Genomic DNA, 25985 nt, shown 5'->3' with positions numbered 1-25985 from the left:
GGCGGTCACCACACCCCTCCGACTTTCAGGTATGACTTTATAATCTCACTAAAACATTAGTAACACAATAAGCAGATAAGGGATTTTCCAGAATTATTCTAGTAAATGTGTCTGATAACATCTGAATCGCTCCCACTGACCTCGTATTTTTTTTTTCCTAGTCCTTCACTCTAAACGTCCTCATCCACAAATCTTTCCTCCTCGCTCAAATTAACGGGGAAATCGTCCTTTTCTCGGTTCGAATCGCTCTAGGTGCTGGTGGCTCACATTATAAACAAGGGAGAGTGGGACATAGAAGAAAAAGAAAATAAATGGCAGATCAACTGATCTAAAAAGGGAGTCTATTTAAAGGCTAGAGTATACAAATGAGTTTTAAGGTGAGACTTAAATGCTTCTACTGAGGTGGCATCTCGAACTGTTACCGGGAGGGCATTCCAGAGTACTGGAGCCCAAAATGAAAACGCTCTATAGCCCGCAGACTTTTTTTGGGCTTTGGGACTCACTAATAAGCCGGAGTCCTTTGAACGCAGATTTCTTGCCGGGACATATGGTACAATACAATCGGCAAGATAGGATGGAGCTAGACCGTGTAGTATTTTATACGTAAGTAGTAAAACCTTAAAGTCACATCTTAAGTGCACAGGAAGCCAGTGCAGGTGAGCCAGTACAGGCGTAATGTGATCAAACTTTCTTGTTCTTGTCAAAAGTCTAGCAGCCGCATTTTGTACCAACTGTAATCTTTTAATGCTAGACATGGGGAGACCCGAAAATAATACGTTACAGTAGTCAAGGCGAGACGTAACAAACGCATGGATAATGATCTCGGCGTCTTTAGTGGACAGAATGGAGCGAATTTTAGCGATATTACGGAGATGAAAGAAGGCCGTTTCACTAGTGATTTAGGGTTATATAAGTAAACATTGATTGATTGATTGACACATAGAATGGACCTGCTATCCCCGTTTAAATAAGAAAATCTCATTTCAGTCGGCCTTTAAAGGTAAATTGAGCAAATTTGCTATATCTGGCAATTTATTAAAGTGTGTATCAAACTGGTAGCCTTTGATTGATTGATTGATACTTTTATTAGTAGATTGCACAGTACAGTACATATTCCGTACAATTGACCACTAAATGGTAACACCCCAATAAGTTTTTCAACTTGTTTAAGTCGGGGTCCACGTTAATCAATTCATTAATCAGTACCCAAGAAATAGATATTGGTTTCAAAAAGGTTGGTGACCCCTGCTCCAGAATGTGATTTTTTTTCTTTTTTTTGGTGTTGTTTGAGCGCTTCTATCTGACGGGTTGCCATGTCCGTCCTACCACCTGGCATCCCGGGCTCGCAATGCCACCAGCGGAACACATAAACAGCCCCTCCCCTCCCCGCTTCCTCTACGGATGCTGCAGTGAGTTGACCGCGCCTGCGCACATTCGATCCTCTTTTTTTCTCGGAAGGTAAGTATGGCATGGCGCGTGTTTCTGCCCAGGGGGAGAAAAGAGGGGAAAATAACGGTCTTTAGCGGAGACCGTAGCGGACGGCGGGATGCTTAACTTAACCCCGCGGCCGGCGCGACGGCTTTTAGTCGGCTATGTTAGTCCGTGTTGGCGTGCGTTGTGGCCGTGTGCACGCTGGCGGGCTTCATGGAAACATGCACGCGGCCTTTCTAGCGGCGCCCGCGCTACAAGTCGCTTGTCATCGCCGCCGCGAACACGGCCGTCCTCGCCTCTAACGTGGCCGCGTCCCCCGTACGAAAAGCACTCGCTTTTATTCGCCGGTTAACAACGTCACGGTTGTGGCCCAGCTCGGTTTTTGTTTTTTTTGTCTAATCACGTTAATAGGAATGGAAGATCTAAGGCGGCTAGCTACTGCGCGCATGTTAGCTCGCGCCGCTAAATATGAGCGGAACTCTTTTAATTTAGCTCACTTTTTACTCGAATCTCCTTCCAAACACTCTTAATGTGTGTATAAATGTCTAAGAACCGTGTCAAAGTATTTAAAGCAGCGCGACAATAGGACGCATTAAAGGCCAGCTAGCGTCAAGTAGCATATGCTAATCAAACTGCCGTGGCAGCAAGTTTAAACTTCGCATTGTCAAGTGTCTAATCTCCCCTTTTTTGTGCCGACACGTACAACTTTATTTTAGTCTTTATTCAAATGTGTTTTGGGGACTAAAATAAGCGAGCGGCCAAGCCTCGTGCTGACGCGTGCATGACGTCAGCGCGTCCACGTTTGTGTCGCTAAAAGTTGGATTTTTTCAAAATGACTCTAGACCAAGCTCGTCGGCGTCATGCGCGGCTTTTTATTCAAAGTACGCAAGTAATATGTCGTTTTTATTTGGGAGAAACTTCCAGATAAGTTTTGACATGTTGACTCCGTCTAATCTTAGCTCCACTTCGCCGCTTGGAGAAGCAATACAGTTTAAGCCAATAAGCCATAACACGTCTGACAGGTGAATGACTAACAGCCTTTAGTAAATATATGTTACATTATTCAATTCAAATTTGTCAGATTTAATTGGAATCCCCCAACATTCCAGAAACATGTAAATATTAGACCAGGCCTGGGCAATTATTTTACTTGGGGGGCCAGATTTAGATTAAAAAAGTGTGTCTGGGGGCTGGTATGTCTATTTTAGGAACACGAATACAAAACCTCACAATAACGATTGAAAGCTGAAAAAGTTATGACAGACCGCCTTAAAAAACGGAATGGAATTGGAATCTTTTTTTACTGAATGAGACACCCAGAAATGACATGTAAATAATGTGGGATTTACAATATTAGCTATGAACGATAAAATACTGAATATTAACATATTTTACAATCAGCCGAAAGGCAACTAAAATGCTACAAGCATAGTGGGAAAAAAAAAAAACCCACCTACAATCTGAGATATCTAATAGTGACCATAGTAACTAATTGGATGACCATAGTAACTAGTATATGATGCGGATTCCAAGCATTGAAAGACTTAGTATATTTGAAGACTTCCGGTCATTAAAAAAACATCAATGCACATCATAATTGCAGCTACACTTTCCGTCTTAAAGATCTAAAACAATTATTGGGGAATGTCTGGCGGGCCAGATTGAAAAACTCAATGGCCCCCTCTTAAATGACTCTAGACCAAGCTCGTCGGCGTCATGTGCGGCTTTTTATTCAAAGTACGCAAGTAATATGTCGTTTTTATTTGGGAGAAACTTCCAGATAAGTTTTGACATGTTGACTCCGTCTAGTCTTAGCTCCACTTCGCCGCTTGGAGAAGCAATACAGTTTAAGCCAATAAGCCATAACACGTCTGACAGGTGAATGACTAACAGCCTTTAGTAAATATATGTTACATTATTCAATTCAAATTTGTCAGATTTAATTGGAATCCCCCAACATTCCAGAAACATGTAAATGTTAGACCAGGCCTGGGCAATTATTTTACTTGGGGGGCCAGATTTAGATTTAAAAAAGTGTGTCTGGGGGCTGGTATATCTATTTTAGGAACACTAATACAAAACCTCACAATAACGATTGAAAGCTGAAAAAGTTATGACAGACCACCTTAAAAAACAGAACGGATTTGGAATCTTTTTTTGCGGAATGAGACACCCAGAAATTACATGTAAATAAAGAATGTGGGATTTACAGTATTAGCTATGAACGATAAAACACTGAATATTGACAACATATTTTATGATAAACCGAAACGCAACCAAAATGCAACAAGCATAGTAAAAAAAAAAAACACCTACAATCTTCGGTATCTAATAGTGACCATAGTAACTAATTGGATGACCATAGTAACTAGTATATGATGCAGATTCCAAGCATTGAAAGACTTAGTATAGTAGAAGACTTCCGGTCATTAAAAAAACATCAATGCACATCATAATTGCAGCTACACTTTCCATCTTAAAGATCTAAAACAATTATTTGGGAATGTCCGGCGGGCCAGATTGAAAAACTCAATGGCCCCCTCTTAAATGACTCTAGACCATGCTCGTCGGCGTCATGTGCGGCTTTCTATTCAAAGTATAAGTTTTGACATATTGACTCCGTCTAATCTTAGCTCCACTTCGCCGCTTGGAGAAGCAATACAGTTTAAGCCAATAAGCCATAACACGTCTGACAGGTGAATGACTAACAGCCTTTTGTAAATATATGTTACATTATTCAATTCAAATTTAATTGGAATCCCCCAACATTCCAGAAACATGTATATGTTAGACCAGGCCTGGGAAATTTTTTTACTTGGGGGGCCAGATTTAGATAAAACAAGTGTGTCTAGGGGCCAGTATATCTATTTTTAGGAACACTAATACAAAACCTCACAATAACGATTGAAAGCTGAAAAAGTTATGACAGACCGCCTTAAAAAACGGAATGGAATTGGAATCTTTTTTTACTGAATGAGACACCCAGAAATTACATGTAAATAATGTGGGATTTACAATATTAGCTATGAACGATAAAATACTGAATATTGACAACGTATTTTACAATCAACCAAAAGGCAACTAAAATGCTACAAGCATAGTAAAAAAAAAAAAAAAACACCTACAATCTGAGATATCTAATAGTGACCATAGTAACTAATTGGATGACCATAGTAACTAATTGGATGACCATAGTAACTACTATATGATGCAGATTCCAAGCATTGAAAGACTTAGTATAGTAGAAGACTTCCGGTCATTAAAAAAACATCAATGCACATCATAATTGCAGCTACACTTCCCATCTTAAAGATCTAAAACAATTATTTGGGAATGTCCGGCGGGCCAGATTGAAAAACTCAATGGCCCCCTCTTAAATGACTCTAGACCATGCTCGTCGGCGTCATGTGCGGCTTTTTATTCAAAGTACGCAAGTAATATGTCTTTATTTGGAAGAAACCTCCAGATAAGTTTTGACATGTTCGCTCCGGCTAATCTTAGCTCCACTTCGCTGCTTGGAGAAGCAATACAGTTTAAGCCAATAAGCCATAACACGTCTGACAGGTGAATGACTAACAGCCTTTAGGAAATATGTTACATTATTCAATTCAAATTTGTCAAATTTAATTGGAATCCCCCAACATTCCAGAAACATGTAAATGTTAGACCAGGCCTGGGAATTTTTTTTACTCGGGGGGCCAGATTTAGATAAAACAAGTGTGTCTAGGGGCCAGTATATCTATTTTTAGGAACACTAATACAAAACCTCACAATAATGATTGAAAACTAAAAAACTTATGACAGAATGCCTTAAAAATTTGAATCTTTTTTTATTGAATGAAACACCCAGAAATTACATGTAAAGAAAGAATGTGGGATTTACAATATTAGCTATGAACGATAAAACACTGAATATTGACAACGTATTTTACAATCAACCAAAAGGCAACCAAAATGCTACAAGCATAGTAAAAAAAAAAAAAAAACACCTACAATCTGAGATATCTCATAGTGACCATGGTAACTAATTGGATGACCATAGTAACTACTATATGATGCGGATTCCAAGCATTGAAAGACTTAATATAGTAGAAGACTTCCAGTCATTAAAAAAACATCAGTGCACATCATAATTGCAGCTACACTTTCCGTCTTAAAGATCTAAAACAATTATTTGGGAATGTCCGGCGGGCCAGATTGAAAAACTCAATGGCCCCCTCTTAAATGACTCTAGACCATGCTCGTCGGCGTCATGTGCGGCTTTTTATTCAAAGTACGCAAGTAATATGTCGTTTTTATTTGGGAGAAACTTCCAGATAAGTTTTGACATGTTGACTCCGTCTAATCTTAGCTCCACTTCGCCGCTTGGAGAAGCAATACAGTTTAAGCCAATAAGCCATAACACGTCTGACAGGTGAATGACTAACAGCCTTTAGTAAATATATGTTACATTATTCAATTCAAATTTGTCAAATTTAATTGGAATCCCCCAACATTCCAGAAACATGTAAATATTAGACCAGGCCTGGGCAATTGTTTTACTTGGGGGGCCAGATTTAGATTAAAAAAGTGTGTCTGGGGGCTGGTATGTCTATTTTAGGAACACTAATACAAAACCTCACAATAACGATTGAAAGCTGAAAAAGTTATGACAGACCGCCTTAAAAAACGGAATGGAATTGGAATCTTTTTTTACTGAATGAGACACCCAGAAATTACATGTAAATAAAGAATGTGGGATTTACAATATTAGCTATGAACGATAAAATACTGAATATTAACATATTTTACAATCAGCCGAAAGGCAACTAAAATGCTACAAGCATAGTAAAAAAAAAAAAAACCCACCTACAATCTGAGATCTAATAGTGACCATAGTAACTAATTTGATGACCATAGTAACTAGTATATGATGCGGATTCCAAGCATTGAAAGACTTAGTATAGTAGAAGACTTCCGGTCATTAAAAAAACATCATTGCACATCATAATTGCAGCTACACTTTCCATCTTAAAGATCTAAAACAATTATTGGGGAATGTCCGGCGGGCCAGATTGAAAAACTCAATGGCCCCCTCTTAAATGACTCTAGACCAAGCTCGTCGGCGTCATGTGCGGCTTTTTATTCAAAGTACGCAAGTAATATGTCGTTTTTATTTGGGAGAAACTTCCAGATAAGTTTTGACATGTTGACTGCGTCTAATCTTAGCTCCACTTCGCCGCTTGGAGAAGCAATACAGTTTAAGCCAATAAGCCATAACACGTCTGACAGGTGAATGACTAACAGCCTTTAGTAAATACATGTTTCAAATTTGTCAAAAACGTAATTGGAATCCTCCAACATTCCAGAAACATATGTTAGACCAGGGGTGTGTCAAACTCATTTTAGAAAGGGGGGCCACATGGAGAAAAATCTACTCTCAAGTAGGCCGGACTGGTAAAATCACGGCACGATAACTTAAAAATAAATACAACTTCCGATTGGTTTCTTTGTATAAAAATAGAACAAGCACAATTTGAAAATGTACAAATCTTGTTGTGGGTGGGGTTTTTTTTACACTTACATGTTGCGGTTAATAGTACTATATCTTTGTCATTATGTATACTTTGTGTGTAAAGGATGTGATAATGTTCATCATCGGTGTTAATTTTCAATCCTTCAAGATAAAAAATTATCAAAATCAAAATACAGAATGTTATTTATGTAGTTTGCTCATTTTCTTCGACTTATTTTTTTGTACATATGTTTGATTGATTGATTGAAACTTTTACTAGTAGATTGCACAGTTCAGTACATATTCCGTACAATTGACCACTAAATGGTAACACCCGAATAAGTTTTTCAACTTTCAACACATTTATCAATTCATGGTAAATGTAGCATCATCTACAAAGATACAAAGAATTGCTATTACGACATCTAGTGGACAGATTTAGAACAGAATTGTATTTCATTCAAAAATTTCGGCTCATTTTTATACTTAGCAAACTCATCCCACGGGCTGGATAAAACCTCTAAAATGATTCTAGACCAAGCTTGTCGGCGTCATGTGCGGCTTTTTATTCAAAGTACGCAAGTAATATGTCGTCTTTATTTGGGAGAAACTTCCAGATAAGTTTTGACATGTTGACTCCGTCTAATCTTAGCTCCACTTCGCCGCTTGGAGAAGCAATACAGTTTAAGCCAATAAGCCTTAACACGTCTGACAGGTGAATGACTAACAGCCTTCAGTAAATACATGTTTCAAATTTCAAATTTGTCAAAATTGATTGGAATCCTCCCAACATTCCAGAAACATGTTCGACTCATTGAAGACCGGTTCTTTCTCATTCACACACACATTCTTGAATTTGTTACCTCTGAAAAATGCCTACCTATTTAGGACCATAGATACGGTATATAAGGATTGAATTTACAACATTCATAATATATTTATATATATATATATATATATATATATATATATACATACTATGCAACTATAAAACAAGATAAGCTTTTAGTTTTTTGGGGGGGAAGGGATTTTGGTTGAATGGTTTTTAATCTTCATTATTTACTTCAAGTTATTGCAGTATGTCTCTAGATAGGTGGCTCTTAACCTTGTTGGAGGTACCAAACCCCACCAGTTTCATATGCGCATTCACCGAACCCTGATTTATTTATTTCTAATTCAAGACAAAGTTCTGTTTTTGGTAACACTTTAGTATGGGGGAACATATTCAAAGTAACAAAGACTTTATTTGGACACCAGGGGAACATATTCTAAGTAACACATACTTAATTTAGACTTATTTGGACACTAGGGGAACATATTCTAAGTAATAAAGACTTAATTTAGACTTATTTGGTTAGGGTTCGGGTCACGGTTAGAGGTTTAGGCCATGCCGAATAAAGCATTAAGAACTTAATTACTAGTTAAGAGCTAATATGTTACTAATTTGCATGTTAATAAGCACCTATATTAATGGTGAACAGAATAGAAGTACTTTATTGATCCCTGGGGGAATATGTTCCCTGTACAAAAGTGTTACCATGTTGTTGTTTTTTACTGGTGCACAAAATGAACCCTGCATGAACATCACCTTGTTCAAACAACAAAACTAACACAGTGCATAAACTGGAAACAAATTACAAACCTGCAAAACAGTCAGCTTTTGCCGTATCACTAATACACTGATATTTACACTTTGAGTCGAGTGTGTTTCGACCTCCGCCGAACTCCTGAGGCCGACTCACCGAACCTCTAGGGTTTGATCGAACCCTGGCTAAGAATCACTGCTCTAGATGCATATTTATTTTATTAATTTTGGCCAACAGGGTCACATTTCAATTTCTTACACACTTATTACATATGTTGGCCAGAGGGGGTGGCGCTTCAATCTTTTTACACACACTTATTTCATACAAGCCATAACACGTCTTGACAGGTGAGTGACTAACAGGCTTTAGTAAATACATGTTTCAAATTTAAATGTCAAATTTAATTTGAATCCCCCCAACATTCCAGACACATGTATATGTTGGACCAGGCCTGGGAAATTATTTTACTCGGGCCAGATTTAGATAAAGATAAAGTTTGTCCGGAGACCGGTATATCTAATTTTAGGAACACTAATACAAAACCTCACAATAACGATTGAAAGCTAAAAAAGTTATGACAGACCGCCTTAAAAAAAACTGAATGGAATATGAATCTTTTTTTATTGAATGAGACAACCAGAATGTACATGTAAATAAAGAATGTGGGATTTACAATATTAGCTATGAACGATAAAATACTGAATATTAACATATTTTACAATTAGCCGAAACGCAACCAAAATGCAAGAAGCATAGTAAAAAAAAAACGCCTACAATCTGAGATATCTCCTAATGACCATAGTAACTAATTGGATGACCATAGTAACTAATTGGATGACCATAGTAACTAGTATATGATGCAGATTCCAAGCATTGAAAGACTTAGTATAGTAGAAGACTTCCGGTCCTTAAAAAAACAATGCACATCATAATTGCAGCTACACTTTCTATCTTAATCATCTAAAACAATTATTTGGGAATGTCCGGCGGGCCAGATTGAAAAACTCAATGGCCCCTTCTTAAATGACTCTAGACCAAGCTCGTCGGCATCATGTGTGGCTTTTTATTCAAAGTACGCAAGTAATATGTCATCTTTATTTGGGAGAAACTTCCAGATAACTTTTGAAATGTTGACTCCGTCTAATCTTAGCTCCACTTTGCCGCTTGGAGAAGCAATACAGTTTAAGCCAATAAGCCATAACACGTCTGACAGGTGAATGACTAACAGCCTTTCGTAAAACATGTTTCAAATTTCAATTCAAATTTGTCGAAAATTTAATTGGAATCCTCCAACATTCCAGAAACATGTTATACTCATTGAAGACCGTTTTTTTCTCGCTCACACAAACACATTCTTGTATTTGTTACCTCTGAAAAATGCCTACCTATTTAGGAACACCCTTTCTAGATATATAAAGATTGAATTTACAACATTCATAATATATATATCAGTGGTTCTTAACCAGGGTTCGATCAAACCCTATGGGTTCGGTGAGTCGACCTCAGGGGTTCGGCTGAGGTCAAAACACACCTGACTCTTCGTGTAAATACAAACTTCTCCCTGTTGGCATATTATGGATACAGCAACAGCTGATTGATTTGCAGGTGTGTAATTTGTTGTGAGTTTATGCACTGTCTTAGTTTTGTTGTTAGAACAAGGTGATGTTCATGCACGGTTCATTTTGTGCAGCACTAAAAAAAAAACATGGTAACGCTTTAGTATAGGGAACATATTCACCATTAGTTAGTTGCTTATTAACATGCAAATTAGTAACTTTGGCTCTTAACTAGTCATTAAGTACTAATTAATGCCTTATTTGGCTTGGCCTTATTAGAACCCTAACCAAATAACTCTAAAAAGTCTTTATTACTTAGAAAATGTTCCTAGTGTCCAAATAACTCTAAATTAAGTCTTAAGAACCACTGATATAATACTATGCCAATATTAAACAAGGTAAGCTTTTAGTTATTTTGGGGGGGGTGATTTTGGTTAAATGGTTTTTAATCTTCATTATTCAAGTTATTGCAGTATGTCTCTATGCATATTTATTTTATTAATTTTGGCCAAAGGGGGTGCATTTCAATTTTTCACACTTATTACAAATGTTGGCCAGAGGGGTAGCGCTTCAATGTTTTTACACACACTTATTTCATAGGTTGACCAGAGAGGGAGCACTTTTAAAACCGACAGTCCATTTGAAAAATCCCTCCTTTTTTTAGGACCAGCCTAATTTTGATAGATTTTACCCACCAGTTTTGAAAATGGGACATTCTCTATTAAATGCAATTTTTTCCCATATTGAGACCATGATTTATGTCCTAATTTGTTCACCGGTCCTCATATGGAAGGTACTTTTCCTTGTTGATGTCTCAAGTAGGGTAGAAATACAAGAACACACACACACCTATGGACTAAGACTATTATTTTAATGATCTACAAGGGAAATGGTTATATTATCACATTATAAGTTTGTTTTACTATTAAGATAAATTAAAAGTAATGTAGAAATATGATTTAAAGCAGTGCGATGGGAGGGGAGCTGCTTTGTCAGTATCATGCAGTATTATGTTTTCAATCCCACTTTAAAAAGCTGTGAACTAACGGGCACGTCGTCGGCGCGTCCACGCTGTCGCTAAAAGTTGGATTTTTTTCCCCCTCTTAAATTACTCTAGTCCAAGCTCGTCGCCGTCATGTACGGCTATTTTTTCCAAGTGTGTGGACGACCGCACGCAAGTAATATGTCATCTTACTTTAGGATGAACTTTCAATTAAGTTTGACATGTTCACTGTCTAATCTTAGCTCCACTTCACCGCTTGGAGAAGCAATACAGTTTAAGCCATAACACGTCTGACAGGTGAATGACTAACAGCCTTTAGTACATACATGTTACATTACATATGCAGTCATGTTGACAAGTTGCATTCTTTTGCACATTTATTCTAAATATTTGAATCTGCACCTGCAATCAAGATATTAAAAAAAAAAATACTGTAAAAAAAGTTAAAAAAAAAAAAAAAAAAAAAGTGTTAGCCCTGCGATGAGGTGGCGACTTGTCCAGGGTGTACTCCGCCTTCCGCCCGATTGTAGCTGAGATAGGCACCAGCGACCCCAAAAGGGAATGAGCGGTAGGAAATGGATGGATGGATGGACTGTAATTGCTGTTTTCTATATTAAAGTTACTTTTTAAGTGTACTTGAATGTGGGCTAAAGTCATGCAAGAACGATTGACACCAAAGTAAAAGCAGAAATCTAATTCTAATTGGAAGAATCACAAATTTACCAAACCGGTCTAAGGCAAAATATCATAAAACAATTCATACCATTTGTAAAGACTTAAAAAAAAAAAACATTCAAGTTGTACTTTAATTATTGCGAAACGCCAAATATTAAGGGAGCAATGGATATTTAACCTTAAAGAATCAGTCGCTTTTTTTTTGTCTTGAATCATCCCTTAAGACGAGAAATGTGTGACCTATATTTTGGAAATTCAAGTTTAAAACAACGTAGCTTCCTTATTTGTTATTCATTCGTGAAATAAAAAGTAATTGGATTAGTTCAATAACTCAACCATGAATTGATTAACGTGGACCCCGACTTAAAAAGTTGAAAAACTTATTCGGGTGTTAGCATTTAGTGGTCAATTGTACAGAATATGTACTGAACTGTGCAATCTACTAATAAAAGTATCAATCAATCAACGGAAATCACTTAAAATGAACTTGGTAAATTAGCGGATACCGTTTTTTGAATACAAATTATGAATAGTTTAAAAACCTCAAACAGCGTTTAGCACGAATAGTTGTGTATAATATCTCACTATAGAGGAGTTAGATAATGTTTGGATTTTCATGGGGGCGACCTCGGACAGTTTTAATTAGCACCAAATACATGATTGAATGCTTACATTGACTTCACATTCCAGGATAATAAAGACATGTGTAAAAAAAACATCTTTAACGAAAGGTAAAGCGTTGCAAACTTTTAAGTGTGATTTTGTATGATTTTAGAGATTTTGAATGTTGATTAACGGCACTGCCGAGAAATCACACCCGGGAAATTCAAAGTTATGGCACTTCCAGGAAATGTGAACTACGTCATCAACCTCTATCCTCAATTAGTCCAATAATACCGCCCCTACACAGAATATTGACGCAAACCGCCTTATTCTGAACGGGCACTAGCGATAAGTAGGTCAGGGGCCGATTTTCCCGTACCCAACTGTAATGTAATTTATTTTTTTGTATCGTGCAAGTTTTTTTTTTTCAAGCCAAGTTTTCTCCATACTAACAGGCCTTGTTCACACTGGGTCCGTGTATGTTGCGGCCATGAGTTTTTTTGTCTCGGAATAGAAAAATAATTTGATTAATCAATGTTCCCCTTTTTTTTTTCTTCTTTTTTTTTTTAGGGGTTCGATAATAAAAACAAAAAGCATCGTTATCCAAAATGAATTTGAAAATTGGAAATAAAACTGTGGAAAAATATATTCTCTATTTGTTGTTTAAGCTTTGGACAATGTGTAGATTTCACATGCGCAGTGTCTCTCTTCAGTATCCTCGTCTGTAAGTGACCCGGAAAAACGGAAGACGAGAAACGATGTCGTCTAAACAAATATTCCGCGGTCAAGAGTGTCCTTTTTGTCAATGTCCACAGACATGAACGGTTTACTGACTCTCCATCGTGCAGACAAACAAGTCTCTGTTAGTCTTTTCTACTTCTGTTGTTCTGGGTCACTCCTAAAGATACTGAAGAGACACCATGGCCATACCCATGTTTCTTAACATTGTATGGGAAATATAGAAAATATTTTTTTCAGTTTAATATTTCCATTTTCGATGTTTAAAACACATACAATTGGCTATCAATCTGTGAGTGTTTTTTTTTTATTATTGTCAAATGGGGAAAACATTTTTTTGCTTAACTATTTTTTCTTTTTTTTTTTTTATCCAAACGGATGACAGGGACGTACTGCAGATTATTTCAAATTTTTTGCTCATATTTCACCTTCATCGGCTTTTTTGTTGCCTATGTGAACAATGCAATTCTGTTTAGGTTTTTTGTATTTTTATATTATTCATTGTGACTGTAGTCTGAAAGCTTCGGTTGCATTAATCCGACAATACCGCTTTAAAAAGAGCATAAAACAGGCAAAATTAATATTTAGGGACTCAACAAACTTGCCGTCTCCGACTGCTCGCCAACACGCTCTTTGGAGCAGACATCAAAGAAAGTCTTCCGCGAATTGAACGCAAAATTGTTTGCCATCCTCTGTAATATTCTCTGTGCGATAATTCCATTCAGAAAATGCTGACTTAAATTGCACAGAACCCTTAAAATTGCCACAAATGCGACAGCACTGATACCTACTAGAATTGAAGCATACGGGTCAGATTGTGTTCACATTAGACAGATTTTTTATTTATTTATGTGAACAATTACATAAATATATTGGGTTTTCCAAAAAAAGATATTTAATTGGACATCCTCCCCTACATTGTGCATGTACACACAGAGATGTGATTTGTGGCTCTTTGAAAGGAGCCAGGTCTTCACGAGCCGTTTTTATTCAAAGGACTATAAATGACTGGCTCATTATTTCTGAAGTAACTTTCTTACAGTCACTGTAGCAGTTATAAGATTTGCATATGAATAATCTTGAACATCTCAACATATCCTCTATTGATTGGAGTTATTCTGAAACTTATTTCCAACATGCATACAGCATGTTGATGCATCGTATAATTTATAGCTCTTTGCAACAAAGGAGTAGGAAGAAGCCAAGCTTATTCAATCCCTCCAACTGTATAAACTCTGTAGATCACAAGAAGAAATATAGAAATAAAGGTTTAAGTGAATTTCAAAATGGCGTGTACATCTGTACTACCTAACAAATCCTACATGTGTGTCCCAACTGGGCTATTATTTGATGTGCCGTCATTGTTTTACCATTTATGGATCAACACAAAATGGCCTGCAGGCGACTGGCTCGTAACCGCAAAACGCTTTTCATCGTTCACTCAAAAGACGTGTTCATTTGCAAACGTCACAATTTTTTATCCTCATGGGATTCAAAACTGAAATGAGTCCATGTATGTGAATGTTTTAGCAGCCCAGAAGCATCGCATCATGTCAGATCCCGATCTTGACTTCACGTCTGGCGAGTCTGGCGCCTCCGCCACCTACCCCATGCAGTGCTCTGCTCTGCGCAAGAACGGCTATGTGGTGCTCAAGGGACGTCCCTGCAAGATTGTGGAGATGTCCACCTCCAAGACCGGCAAGCACGGACACGCTAAGGTGAGACCCCGACTTGGACTTCTTGGTAAGGGGTCTCTGGGTTGTTTTGGCTGTCTCAGACAGGTGTGTCCAAACTTTTTCCACTGAGGGCCGCACACTGAAAAAGCAAAGCAAGCGGGGGCCATTTTGATATTTCTTATAGATAAAAACCAATACAATAAATATACATTTGGGCCTCCACTCAGGCTTGATCCCGGAGACCCTAAAAAGTTGTGGTCCAAAAAATATAAAAAATGTGTCATTATTCAGTATTATTTGTATTACTATTAAAGGTTTAAATCTCTAGATCAACATTAGGTCTATCTGTCAATATAACGTTATTAAACATTTAATTTGTATGCTCTTTTTGTAAAAAAAACACAAAATATATAATTTCACCCAATAACATTTTTAAGTGGAATATTTGAGATTATATAATAATTGGAGCCTTAAAAAGGTCAATAACTCATAACATTGATTTTAATTCATTATTTTTTTTTTCGCAATGACACTTAACAAATTACACAACAATTGGGGATTCAAAAAGGTCCTACTCATTAAAGTGTAAAAAATTAATTATACATTTAAACAGTTTACTTTTAACACATTAACCTCCAGATCAAATTCAGATTATAAATGTTATTGTTTATGTTTTTTGTTTGTTTTAGGCCCTTTTTAAAACACATTTTTAAAAAATGCTTACTTTTTTTACATAGCAAACACATTTCCCCAAAGAATATCTCAAAGTGAAATATTTAATGTGACATTATTGGAGCATTGAATAGGTCAATGATTCATAATGTCATTGATTTTGATTCATTATTATTTTTTAAAGAAAGAAACGGCCTGCATGGCAACATTTTCTTGTTACATTTCACCTGTTGGCTCTTTTATAACACTTAGGGGTTTTTTTGTAGTATTTTTACAATGTGCCGTGGGGCCGTTAAAAAATGACCTGTGGGCCGCAAATGTCCCTCGGGCCGCACTTTGGACACCCCTGGTCTAAGATGAATTAACTAATGTGTGTTGTGACTGTGCAGGTTAACCTGACTGGCATCGACATCTTCACCCAGAAGAAGTACGAAGACATGTGTCCCTCCACCCACAACATGGATGTCCCAGCCATTAAGCGGCTAGACTATCAGGTAAACATCTCTGGAACGCACTCTGCACTGAAATGTGACCTCAGGGTGCTGACTTGAGGGTCTGAAGAGACCAGGAACTCGACACCACTTGAGGCGTGCTCCCCTTTCGGAATTTTATTTAGACTAGACTTAGACATCCTCTTTATTGTCATTCAAATTTGAACTTTACAGCACAGATAAGAACAAAATTTCGTTCAGTAAGCTCATGGTAGTGCAGGATTAAAAAAAGCAATAAGGTGCATATATAATAAAATAAATATATTTATAAAATAGATTACTGTACAGATAAATATATTGCACTTTTTCACATGCGTCCACGTTATGGATGTATGTTATATTTTCTACTTTATTCCAGTGAGTTAATCCATTTTGGGGGGAGTTGAGGGGATAATTTGATTATGATGCGTTCAAGAGTCTTACGGCCTGAGGGAAGAAGCTGTTACAGAACCTGGAGGTTCTGCTTCAGTGGCTGCGGAACCCCTTCCTAGAGTCCAGCAGTGAAAACAGTCCTTGGTGGGGGTAGGAGGAGTCATTGCAGATTTTCTAAGCCCTGGTCAGGCAGCGGCTTTTTGCGTTCTCCTGGATAGGAGGAAGAGGAGTCCTGATAATCTTTTCCGCCGTCCTCACCACTCTCTGGAGAGACTTCGTCTGAGGCATTGCAGGCTGCAGTCCAGACAGATGCTGTTGGTCAGCAGGCTCTCTATAGTGCCTCTGTAGAATGGGGGGAGGGAGCTGTGCTCTTTTCATCCGACACAAAAAGTGCATGTGCTGCTGAGCTCTTATTACAAGAGCTCTGATGTGTAGGGACCGGGTTATATTGTCAGTTATCTGCACCCCCAGGAACTTGGTGTTGCTTACCATTTGCTCAAACAATCAAACTTTTCTAGGGGGGAGTCAGGTTTTCCTGGTCTAATCTGAGTCTTGCTGGGTAGACTTTTAGTTCCAGACCTTTTTGGCTGGATTGTAAAATTTGAAGCCATAAAGATGGCCCCTTACCTCAGACTGATGTGACGGGTTTATAAACGTTGTGGTCTTCCTATCGCAGTTGCTCAACATCACCGAGGGCTTCATGTGCTTGATGAACGACAGCGGCGAGCTCAGAGAGGATCTGCGCGTTCCAGATAATGACCTGGGCAAGGAAATCGAGTTGAAGTTTGAGCAGGGTGAAGAGTTTGTGGTGAGTGCAGGCGCCCATCTTGTGTGTTGTCGTGTCACATGACCCCACTCAGGTGTTACACGTGTGCCGCAGGTCACCGTGATGTCCGCCATGGGGGAGGAGTCTGCTGTGGCTACCAAAGTCCAGGCCATCAAATAAGGAGATGGACTTTGCAGCCCCTGCAACAAGCACCGCCCACAACCAGTCTCTTGCATTCTCATTGGTTCTGTCACCAAAGCGTCGGCCTCCACCGAACATCAATCATTGTTTTCATTTCATTATCTCTCCTTTTAATTTCTCCATTTGCTGTCGGGAATGTTTCGGTGCAGCTCGCTGCCTGATCACTCACTTTTTGTTGGTAACAAAATTGAATTTATATAAAACAACTTCAAAAAATAATGATCAGCCGCTCATTCCTGCTTTATTTTTGCCTTGAAAGTGTTGCTCACATTCCTGAATGTTGACATAACGGATTCAGCTTTTCTATCATTTTTAAACATTAGATTTAAAGCTTCTTAGGGAGGAGCAAATTAAATGGGGGTGTTGTCCCTGTAGATAGTAGCTACCGGTTCTGGATGCCCCTCTCGCGGCCCTGCTCTCTGGTCTCAGTCAAGCGTCGTCGGCGCAGGCAACTGGCGTGAGGCCCACCGCAGCGTGACAAATATCCAACACAAGTGTTGTTTTTTTATTTTACGGTCTGCTAAGACATGTGATTTAGCCTCAGAACGACATGAGGGCCGCGTGCGCTCACCTTTAACCCATGGAGGCATATGAGGCCCCGCCCCTCTGCCCGCAGCCATCCTTCCAGTACTAAACGAGTGCTTTTTTTTTGTTTTGTTTCAATTTTCAAGGGAGTTGCAAGTGTGGAAAAGCTTTGTGAGCTTCCAAAAATGTGGGAGGCAGTTTGCAGTGAGCTTTCAGTTTGAGGAACTCAATCTGGTTGGGGGAGGGTGGCAGGCGCAAACTTTTTGTTCACTCGAGGCCTTTTGTCACCTGACTGGAGATGGCTGAAATAAAACGTTATAACAAATTGACCAACTCTGCTTTTGTGTTTGTGTGTCGGTTTTGAATACCTACAAAGTGGACTTAAAATACCGAGCTTGTATCTTATTACTGCCTGCCTGGGTTCTGGTCAGCTTGATGCTGAAATGCAAAGTGACTTCCTTTGATGAATCATTTTTTCCTCAGCTGAGTCAAACAATTGACAGATGGACACATCAGCAGCTGTGGTTCTAGTGACTAATACGTGGGTGGAGGAAGGTTAATGATTCACATGGTGAGTTTGGGTTGTCCTTGAAATGGTGGTTTGAAGATTAGAAAGAAGTAATGGACAGGTTTTAATGGCACAAAATAAGTCTTGTAGTTTGTATTATTCATATATGAGCTTGTCAACATCCTTGACGTTATACCTGTCGCCATTCAGGTTAATCAAGGTTTATACCGGTTTTTTTTTGTTTCCTTATGTGTAAAATAATGCTAAAAATAACCACAGTACAGCAACAGGTTTTTTTTACTTTAATTGCTATTGTTTAGTTTGACTCATTCGTGCGTGCGGATGCTCAGTAGTGTTGGGTAGCATTTTTTCCCGAGTAGAACATAGAACAGCAATAACAGACAATCATAAATGTTTGTGCATGTTGCACTGATGTTTGGAGAGAACTTTAAATTTTTTTTAATTGAACAAAATATGTTTATAACTCACTTAACAGTCAAGGCACTTTCAACAAGGAAAGAAAACAAGCAAATACAGAGAATATTTAACATTAATAAATGATAAATTAAAAAAAAGAAAAAGGACTACTGAAATTAATTAAAAAAAAATAACATCCAAAGAAAACAAGCAAATACACCGTATCAAATATTAATAAATACATTAAAAAAGACTACCAAAATTAATTTAAAAATTTTTTAACATCAATTTAAAAGCTTTTTTACTCTTAATCATTCTCCAAGTTTTGATTGATCATTGTAAACCATTAAGCCAGGGGTGTCCAAAGTGCGGCCAGTGGGCAATTTTTTAATGGCCCAACGGCACATTTTAAAAATACGATTAAAATAATACAAAACATAAACTGGTATAAAAGAGCTAACAGGTGAAATTGTTGCAATTTTGATTCTAATAACACAAAGCTGCCATGAAGGCTGTTTCTTTAAAAAAAAAAAAAATCAAAATCAATGTCATTGTGAATTATTCACCTATTCAAGGCTCCAACTACATCACAATAAATATTCCACTCTGAAATATTTTTTGTGTAAAATGTTGCATATGTTGTTTGCCACACGTTTTTGTTTTAAAACATACAAAAAATAAACGTAAACAACAATAAAACATAATTGAAGGATAGATCTGAAGTTCATCTCAAGATTATTGTGTTAAAAGTAAACAAAATAATTATAATTTATTTTTTAACACTTTAATGAGTAGGACCCTTCTGAATCCCCAATAATTATATTGTGATTTTTTTTTAAGTGTCACTGCTCAAAAAATAAGAATGAATTAAAATCAATGTTATGACTTATTGACCTTTTTAAAGCTACACTTATTATATAATCTAAAATATTCCACTTACAAATGTTGTTGGGTGAAAATATTGCATATTTCGTGTTTTTTGTATAAAAAAAATGGTTTTCTTTGACAAAAAGAGCATAAAACTTCATTTTTTTTAATGCTATATTGACAGATAGACCTAATGTTGACCTGGAGATTTAATAATACTGAATAATGACACATTTTTATAATTTTTGGACCAAAACCCTTTGGGGTCACCGGGATCAAGCTGTGAGTGGAGGCCTAAATGTATATTTTTAAACATATATTGTATTGTTTTTTGAAATAATAAATATCAAAATGGCCCCAGCTTGCTTTGATTTTTCAGTGTGCGGCCCTCAGTGGAAAAAGTTTGGACACCCCTGTATTAAGCCAATTAGAAAATGCAGATCTTGCTTTCAAACATCGACATATATGTAGAAAATATTTTTGACTGGCACATAATACAGTTGACAAACATTTCTATGTTACAGTCGTTTATAAAAAAGTACCAAATGTGATGTCTTCTATAGTGAATGTGGCCATGTCCACACACGTGTGGAGAACCTTCGTCACTTCCGGAACTCCCTTTCCGGTTCTTTCTGTCCAACATGGCGCCGGTGAGTCGAGGCGGCTCTCTCCGTCGAAGCCTTTTTTTCTATTTTTATAGGGCTTTGTTCAAAAAGTAAAAAACATTTAACATCACCTGTTGGTGTAAAAGTCAACCTATGCTTCGTTTTGCGACCTGGAGCAGATATTAATTCGTCGAAGGGAGTTAGCGTGTAGCTTAGCTAGCAGTGTTAGCTTGACCCGGCGTCCACACGTGTCTGTTTTCATGTTTCATTCATGCTTTTATTAGTGGACTTTACACTGCATATTCCCAACAATTGACCACTAAATGGTAACACCCGAACACGTTTTTCAACTCCTTTAAAGGCCTACTGAAATTAGATTTTCTTATTTAAACGGGGATAGCAGGTCCATTCTATGTGTCATACTTGATCATTTCGCGATATTGCCATATTTTTGCTGAAAGGATTTAGTAGAGAACATCGTTCGCAACTTTTGGTCGCTAATAAAAAAGCCTTGCCTGTACCGGAAGTAGCAGACGATGTGCGCGTGACGTCACAGGTTGTAGAGCTCCTCACATTGTTTACAATAATAGCCTCCAGCAGCAAGAGCTATTTCGGACCGAGAAAGCTAAGATATCCCCATTAATTTGAGCGAGGATGAAAGATTTGTGGATGAGAAAATTTGTAAAGGACTAGAAAAAGAAAAAAAAGAGGCGATTCAGATGTTATCAGACACATTTACTAGGATAATTCTGGAAAATCCCTTATCTGCCTATTGTGTTGTTTTAGTGAGATTAAATAGTACCTTAAAGTCGGAGGAGTGTGGCCGCGAGTGTCTCTGAGGGAAGTCACGCGGCTGCAGCAGTATAGAAGCTCCACTGATGTCTCCGGTAAGAGGCAACTTAATATCACAATTTTCCCATCCAAAAACTTGCTGGTTGACGTAAAGAAACATGTTCGCTCGACCGCTCTGTGTTAAAGCTTCACAACAAACAAAGAAACGCCGGCTGTGTTTCGGTTGCTAAAGGCAGCTGCAATCCACCGCTTTCCACCAACAGCGTTCTTCTTTATAGTCTCCATTATTAATTGAACAAATTGCAAAAGATTCAACAACACAGATGTCCAAAATACTGTGTAATTATGCCATGAAAAGAGACGACTTTTAGCCGTGAGTGACGCTGGGATAAAATAGCCGCTCTAACCGATAACGTCATCATCCCGCGACGTCAACAGGATACCTCGCGGGAAATTTAAAATTGCAATTTAGTAAACTAATCCGGCCGTATTGGCATGTGTTGCAATTTTAATATTTCATCATTGATATATAAACTATCAGGCTGCGTGGTCGCTAGTCGTGGCTTTCAGTAGGCCTTTAAGAATTTGTCGTTTCTACTTTATCAACGACTTAAGTATGAGAATCAAAATAGTTTTATTGCCATTGTTTTGAGAACAGGTTCACAAACTAGGAATTTTTGTTGGTTGTCGTCGTAGATAATTACGGAGCATTTGCTGCTAATATTGATTTAAAACGCCCACTTTGTGACGTGACAGATCCGTCAGAAGAAGTTTACTGTTCCCAAGAAGAGTAAAAAGGGTCCTGGGTGGAAGTTCACCCTGGACCTGACCCACCCTGTGGAGGATGGCATCATGGACTCTGCCAACTTTGTAAGTCTTAAATCAACACGCAATGTCTTTTGGGGGGTGACAACTACGATTCCATTCCAGTCTTGGAACCACCATACTTATCATTTAGTGGTCTTAGCAGGCTGCTAACGTTGCTTCTGGACTAGGGTGCCCTTCCCTAGCTCCCATCCTGCTAGGGTTCCCTTCCCTAGCGTGTCACTGTGCTCTGCCCAATAGGAGATATTCCTTAAAGAGAGGATAAAGGTCAACGGGAAAACCGGTAACCTTGCCAACGTCGTGTCGGTCAGTTGCGTGAAGAACAAAATCGACGTCACATCAGAGAAGCAGTTCTCTAAAAGGTGGGGAACATCAGAAAAGAATCATTAAAAAAAATATATATTTATATATATATATACATGTACACTTTCATTATGTACAAAAATTCCCTATTGTCTTGCAGGTATCTAAAGTACTTGACAAAGAAGTACCTGAAGAAGAACAATCTCCGTGACTGGCTGAGAGTGGTGGCGTCCAACAAGGAGACCTACGAGCTGCGCTACTTCCAGATTAGCCAGGATGATGAAGAGTCTGATGCAGACGAGTAGACTTGTTGTGTGGAACATTGCACAATAAATTTGCAGCTAAACAACTCCCATTGCTGGTTAGTGGTTTTATTGCAGTGCACTAAATGGCCAGAAGATGGCACCAAAGATGAAGGACCATTGTTACCTGAAGGTAACAAAAAGGTCTCATGGCAGCTTCTAGAGCAGGGGAGTCATCTTGTAAAATATATGATTTTACTTTTGCATTTGATTATTATACATTTTTTTACATACGCTAGATAAAACAAACTAATAACATACTAGAATTTTACTGTAAAAAATACGATATTTTTTTACAACATTATGAAATAACAGTGCCTCTTTGTAATTCTGGCAAATGAGCTGCTAATTTTTTGCCTTAAAAATAGTAGTTTTCCACTTATAGTAATAAACCATGAAAACAACAACCATAGATTGTATGGTAAACAACCTGGCAGTGGTAGTTTTTTTCAATTTGCGGGAATGTGCTTTAAAAACGTGTGTAAATTCAATTTGCAGTAATATGCTGTAAAAAACCTGTATACATTTGTAGTAATAAGCTGTAAAAAACCTGTGTACATTTTTCGGTATAATCTACAGCCAATTTTTCAGAGTATAATTTAATGGATATCTTGCTTTGAAATCATAAGTCAAGCAGATATTTAAGTATTATGTCAAAAACATTGTTTTGAACATACGCTGATATAATTGTTTCAATATTGGGTAATATTCAAGTTTAAAATGTATGTTCATGCAGTACACACAGTACAGGCCAAAAGTTTGGAATAACTGAAAACATGTTTTATATTCTCGTTTCTTCAAAATAGCCACCCTGAGCTTCAAACATACCTGTGAAATGAAAACCATTTCAGGTGACTACCTCTTGAAGCTCATGGAGAGAATGCCAAGAGTGTGCAAAGGGTGGCTATTTTGAAGAAACTAAAATATAAAACATGTTTTCAGTTACCTTTTTTTGTTCGGTACATAACTCCACATGTGTTTATTCATAGTTTTGCTGCATTCAGTGACAATCTACTATGCAAATAGTCATGAAAATAAAGAAAACACGTTGAATAAGGTGTGTCCAAACATTTGGCTTGTGCTGTACAATTATCTGTCAAAATGGGAGAAAATAATACATTAAGTAAAAAAAGATAAGGTACTTTAATGACGCATATTATTTACAGGCCTAATAAAATGATGTGGCCTTCATTTGACACCAGGTTTTTTTTAGAGACTTCTGCTTTATTTGGTTTTGAATGTTTTTTTTTCAATCAAGTGTTGACATATTGCTTACTATTAGAACATGCTTGCATGTCCACAAACAAAAGGTTGCTCTCCTCACAGCGTAACAGAACTGTAAAGGAGGAAGTAAGCACTTGACTGGCAATAGCTGCCGTTTGGATGCAGTCCCAGCAGCTCATCTGTTGCCCATCATGGGTGCAGCTTCAGGAATGCTTGAACATCTCACGCCCCTGTTCTCACTCCGCTGCCTTTTATTAAGTAAACACCAACCTCATGTCCACTTCTGGCCAAGTCCTAACTGTATTGGTGTTCACTCTGTGGTGCTGCAGGTGTCACCTGACCCTGCAGGTCATCTGACTCTTTGTGTCCAATTACCAGCACAGGACGACCGCAACAATAGTCACGCACTTGAACACACCTAAGTTCATATTTTCTTTGCATATGAAGTTTGTGGTACATAACCTCCGTGTGTCTAGATCAAATGTGTCCCAGGAGTCATTTGTGGCCCACAACTCATTTTTTTAAAGGTTTGCGGCATATTCTAAAAATAATACTACAAAAAACAGCAAAACGTGGAATAAAAGAGCGTACAGGTCAAATGTAATGAGAAAAATATGCAATGTTGACTCTAAAAACAAAGCTGTCATGCAGACAGTTTAGTTCAGGGGTCGGCAACCCAAAATTTTGAAAGAGTTGAATTGAACCAAAAATACATAAAAAAAAATCGGTCTGGGGCCACAAAAAAAATTCAAAGCCTCATATAAGTCTTATAATGAAGGCAACACATGGTGTAAGTGTCTATATTAGCCTACTATCAAAGGATGCCGCAAATCTCCGTTCCCTGAAATGTATTTTATTTTTTATTCTATACATTTTTGCAACATTGGAAAACATTAGTAAAATGGAGGCTTCTCAGAGGGTGAGATAACTTGCAGTCATGGATTGACCAAATATGCCTGATTAGCACTCCAGCAAATCAATGAAATCAACAAAGCTCTCTTTTGTGCATTCACCCACAGCATAAAATGTTTGGTGGACAAAATGAGACAAAGGAGGAGTGGCATGAAACTCTAAAAAACCTGTCTGTGGCAGCATCGGAAAAAGTTACAAACTACGATGAGTTCAAGGATGGCTGATATTAGTAGGACAAAACAGAGCTTTCACGCACAGCATGAAATGTTTGGTGGACAAAATGAGATAAAGGAGTGGCATGAAACTCTAAAAAAACTTTTTGTGGTAGCATTGGAAAAAGTTACAAACTACGAAGAGTTCAAGGATGGCTGATATTAGTAGGACAAAACGACGCTTTCCAAATACCCTCATCAGTGAAGCATGTATAATATAAACAGTGGGATTTCTAACAAGAAGGTTTATGTCATGTTTGTTCTGCTACAGAAAATATATTAAAACAAAACTTTTTTTCTTTTCTTCATGTTTTTCCATTTTCACACATCTCTGAAAGAGGTCCAGGGAGCCACTAGGAAGGCGCTAAAGAGCCGCGGGTTACTGACCCCTGGTTTAGTTATACTCGACAATAATAATGAATCAAAATCAATTTTATTACAAAAGAACTTTAAAAAAAATAAACTTACAATCGACGGATATGAAGTTGAACTATATATTTAAGCACTGAAAAGTAAAAAAAATACAAATATGTATGACTTTTAACCCTTTTGGATCCCTGAGCATTTTAGTGGGTTTGAAGAAAAAAGTAATCTAAATCAATGTTATGAATTATTGACCTATTTAAATCTCCAATAACTTCACATCAAATGTTCCACTATGTACTATTTTGGGGGGAAATATTGCACATGTTGTGTGTTTGCCAATACAAACAAAGTTTTCTATGAGGAAATGTTGGAATAAATTCTGGAAACATAAAACCAACAGATGGATTAAGTTTAATCTAGAGGTTTAAGCGTTTAAAGTAAACAAAACAAAACAAAAAATGCATGACTTATTTTTAACACTTTTATGAGTGGGACCCCCTTGGGTCCCTGAGGATTTTAGTGGGATTTAAAAACAAACAAACTGTCATTTAGTGAAAATCAATGTTGTTGTGAATTATTGACCCTTAAAGCTCAACCTACTCAGTGGTCTAGTGGTTAGTTTCCCCCCTGAGATCGGTAGGTCGTGAGTTCAAACCCCGACTGAGTCATACCAAAGACTATAAAAATGGGACCCGTTACTTCCGCATCCAGGGTTGGAATTGGGTGTTAAATCACCGAAATGATTCCCGGGCCCTGCCACCGCTGCTGCTCACTGCTCCCCTCACCTCCCAGGTGGTGAACAAGGGGATGGGTCAAATTTCACCACACCTAGTCATTACTACTTTAACTTTTTATCAAATGTT

At 37.7% G+C, this 25985-nt stretch overlaps 2 protein-coding genes across 2 annotated transcripts; both read left to right on the top strand.

The window, feature by feature from the left end:
* Positions 1-1312: 1312 nt before the first annotated feature.
* eif5a (eukaryotic translation initiation factor 5A) lies at positions 1313-18118 on the top strand. Its single transcript, XM_061921395.1, has 5 exons — positions 1313-1458; positions 14617-14804; positions 15824-15928; positions 16974-17105; positions 17178-18118. The coding sequence occupies exons 2-5, from the start codon at positions 14637-14639 to the stop codon at positions 17241-17243; spliced, it is 471 nt and encodes a 156-aa protein (XP_061777379.1). The 5' UTR covers positions 1313-1458; positions 14617-14636; the 3' UTR covers positions 17244-18118.
* A 2028-nt stretch (positions 18119-20146) lies between these two features.
* On the top strand, positions 20147-22461 carry rpl22l1 (ribosomal protein L22-like 1). The gene is made up of 4 exons (XM_061921396.1): positions 20147-20231; positions 21735-21848; positions 22044-22165; positions 22267-22461. Exons 1-4 carry the CDS (start codon positions 20148-20150, stop codon positions 22409-22411), a joined length of 465 nt encoding a protein of 154 aa, XP_061777380.1. The 5' UTR covers position 20147; the 3' UTR covers positions 22412-22461.
* Positions 22462-25985: the final 3524 nt, after the last annotated feature.

Source organism: Nerophis ophidion, linkage group LG15, assembly GCF_033978795.1.
Source record: "Nerophis ophidion isolate RoL-2023_Sa linkage group LG15, RoL_Noph_v1.0, whole genome shotgun sequence".
NCBI classification, from domain to species: domain Eukaryota; kingdom Metazoa; phylum Chordata; class Actinopteri; order Syngnathiformes; family Syngnathidae; genus Nerophis; species Nerophis ophidion.
This window is presented reverse-complemented; position numbering and strand designations above follow the sequence as displayed.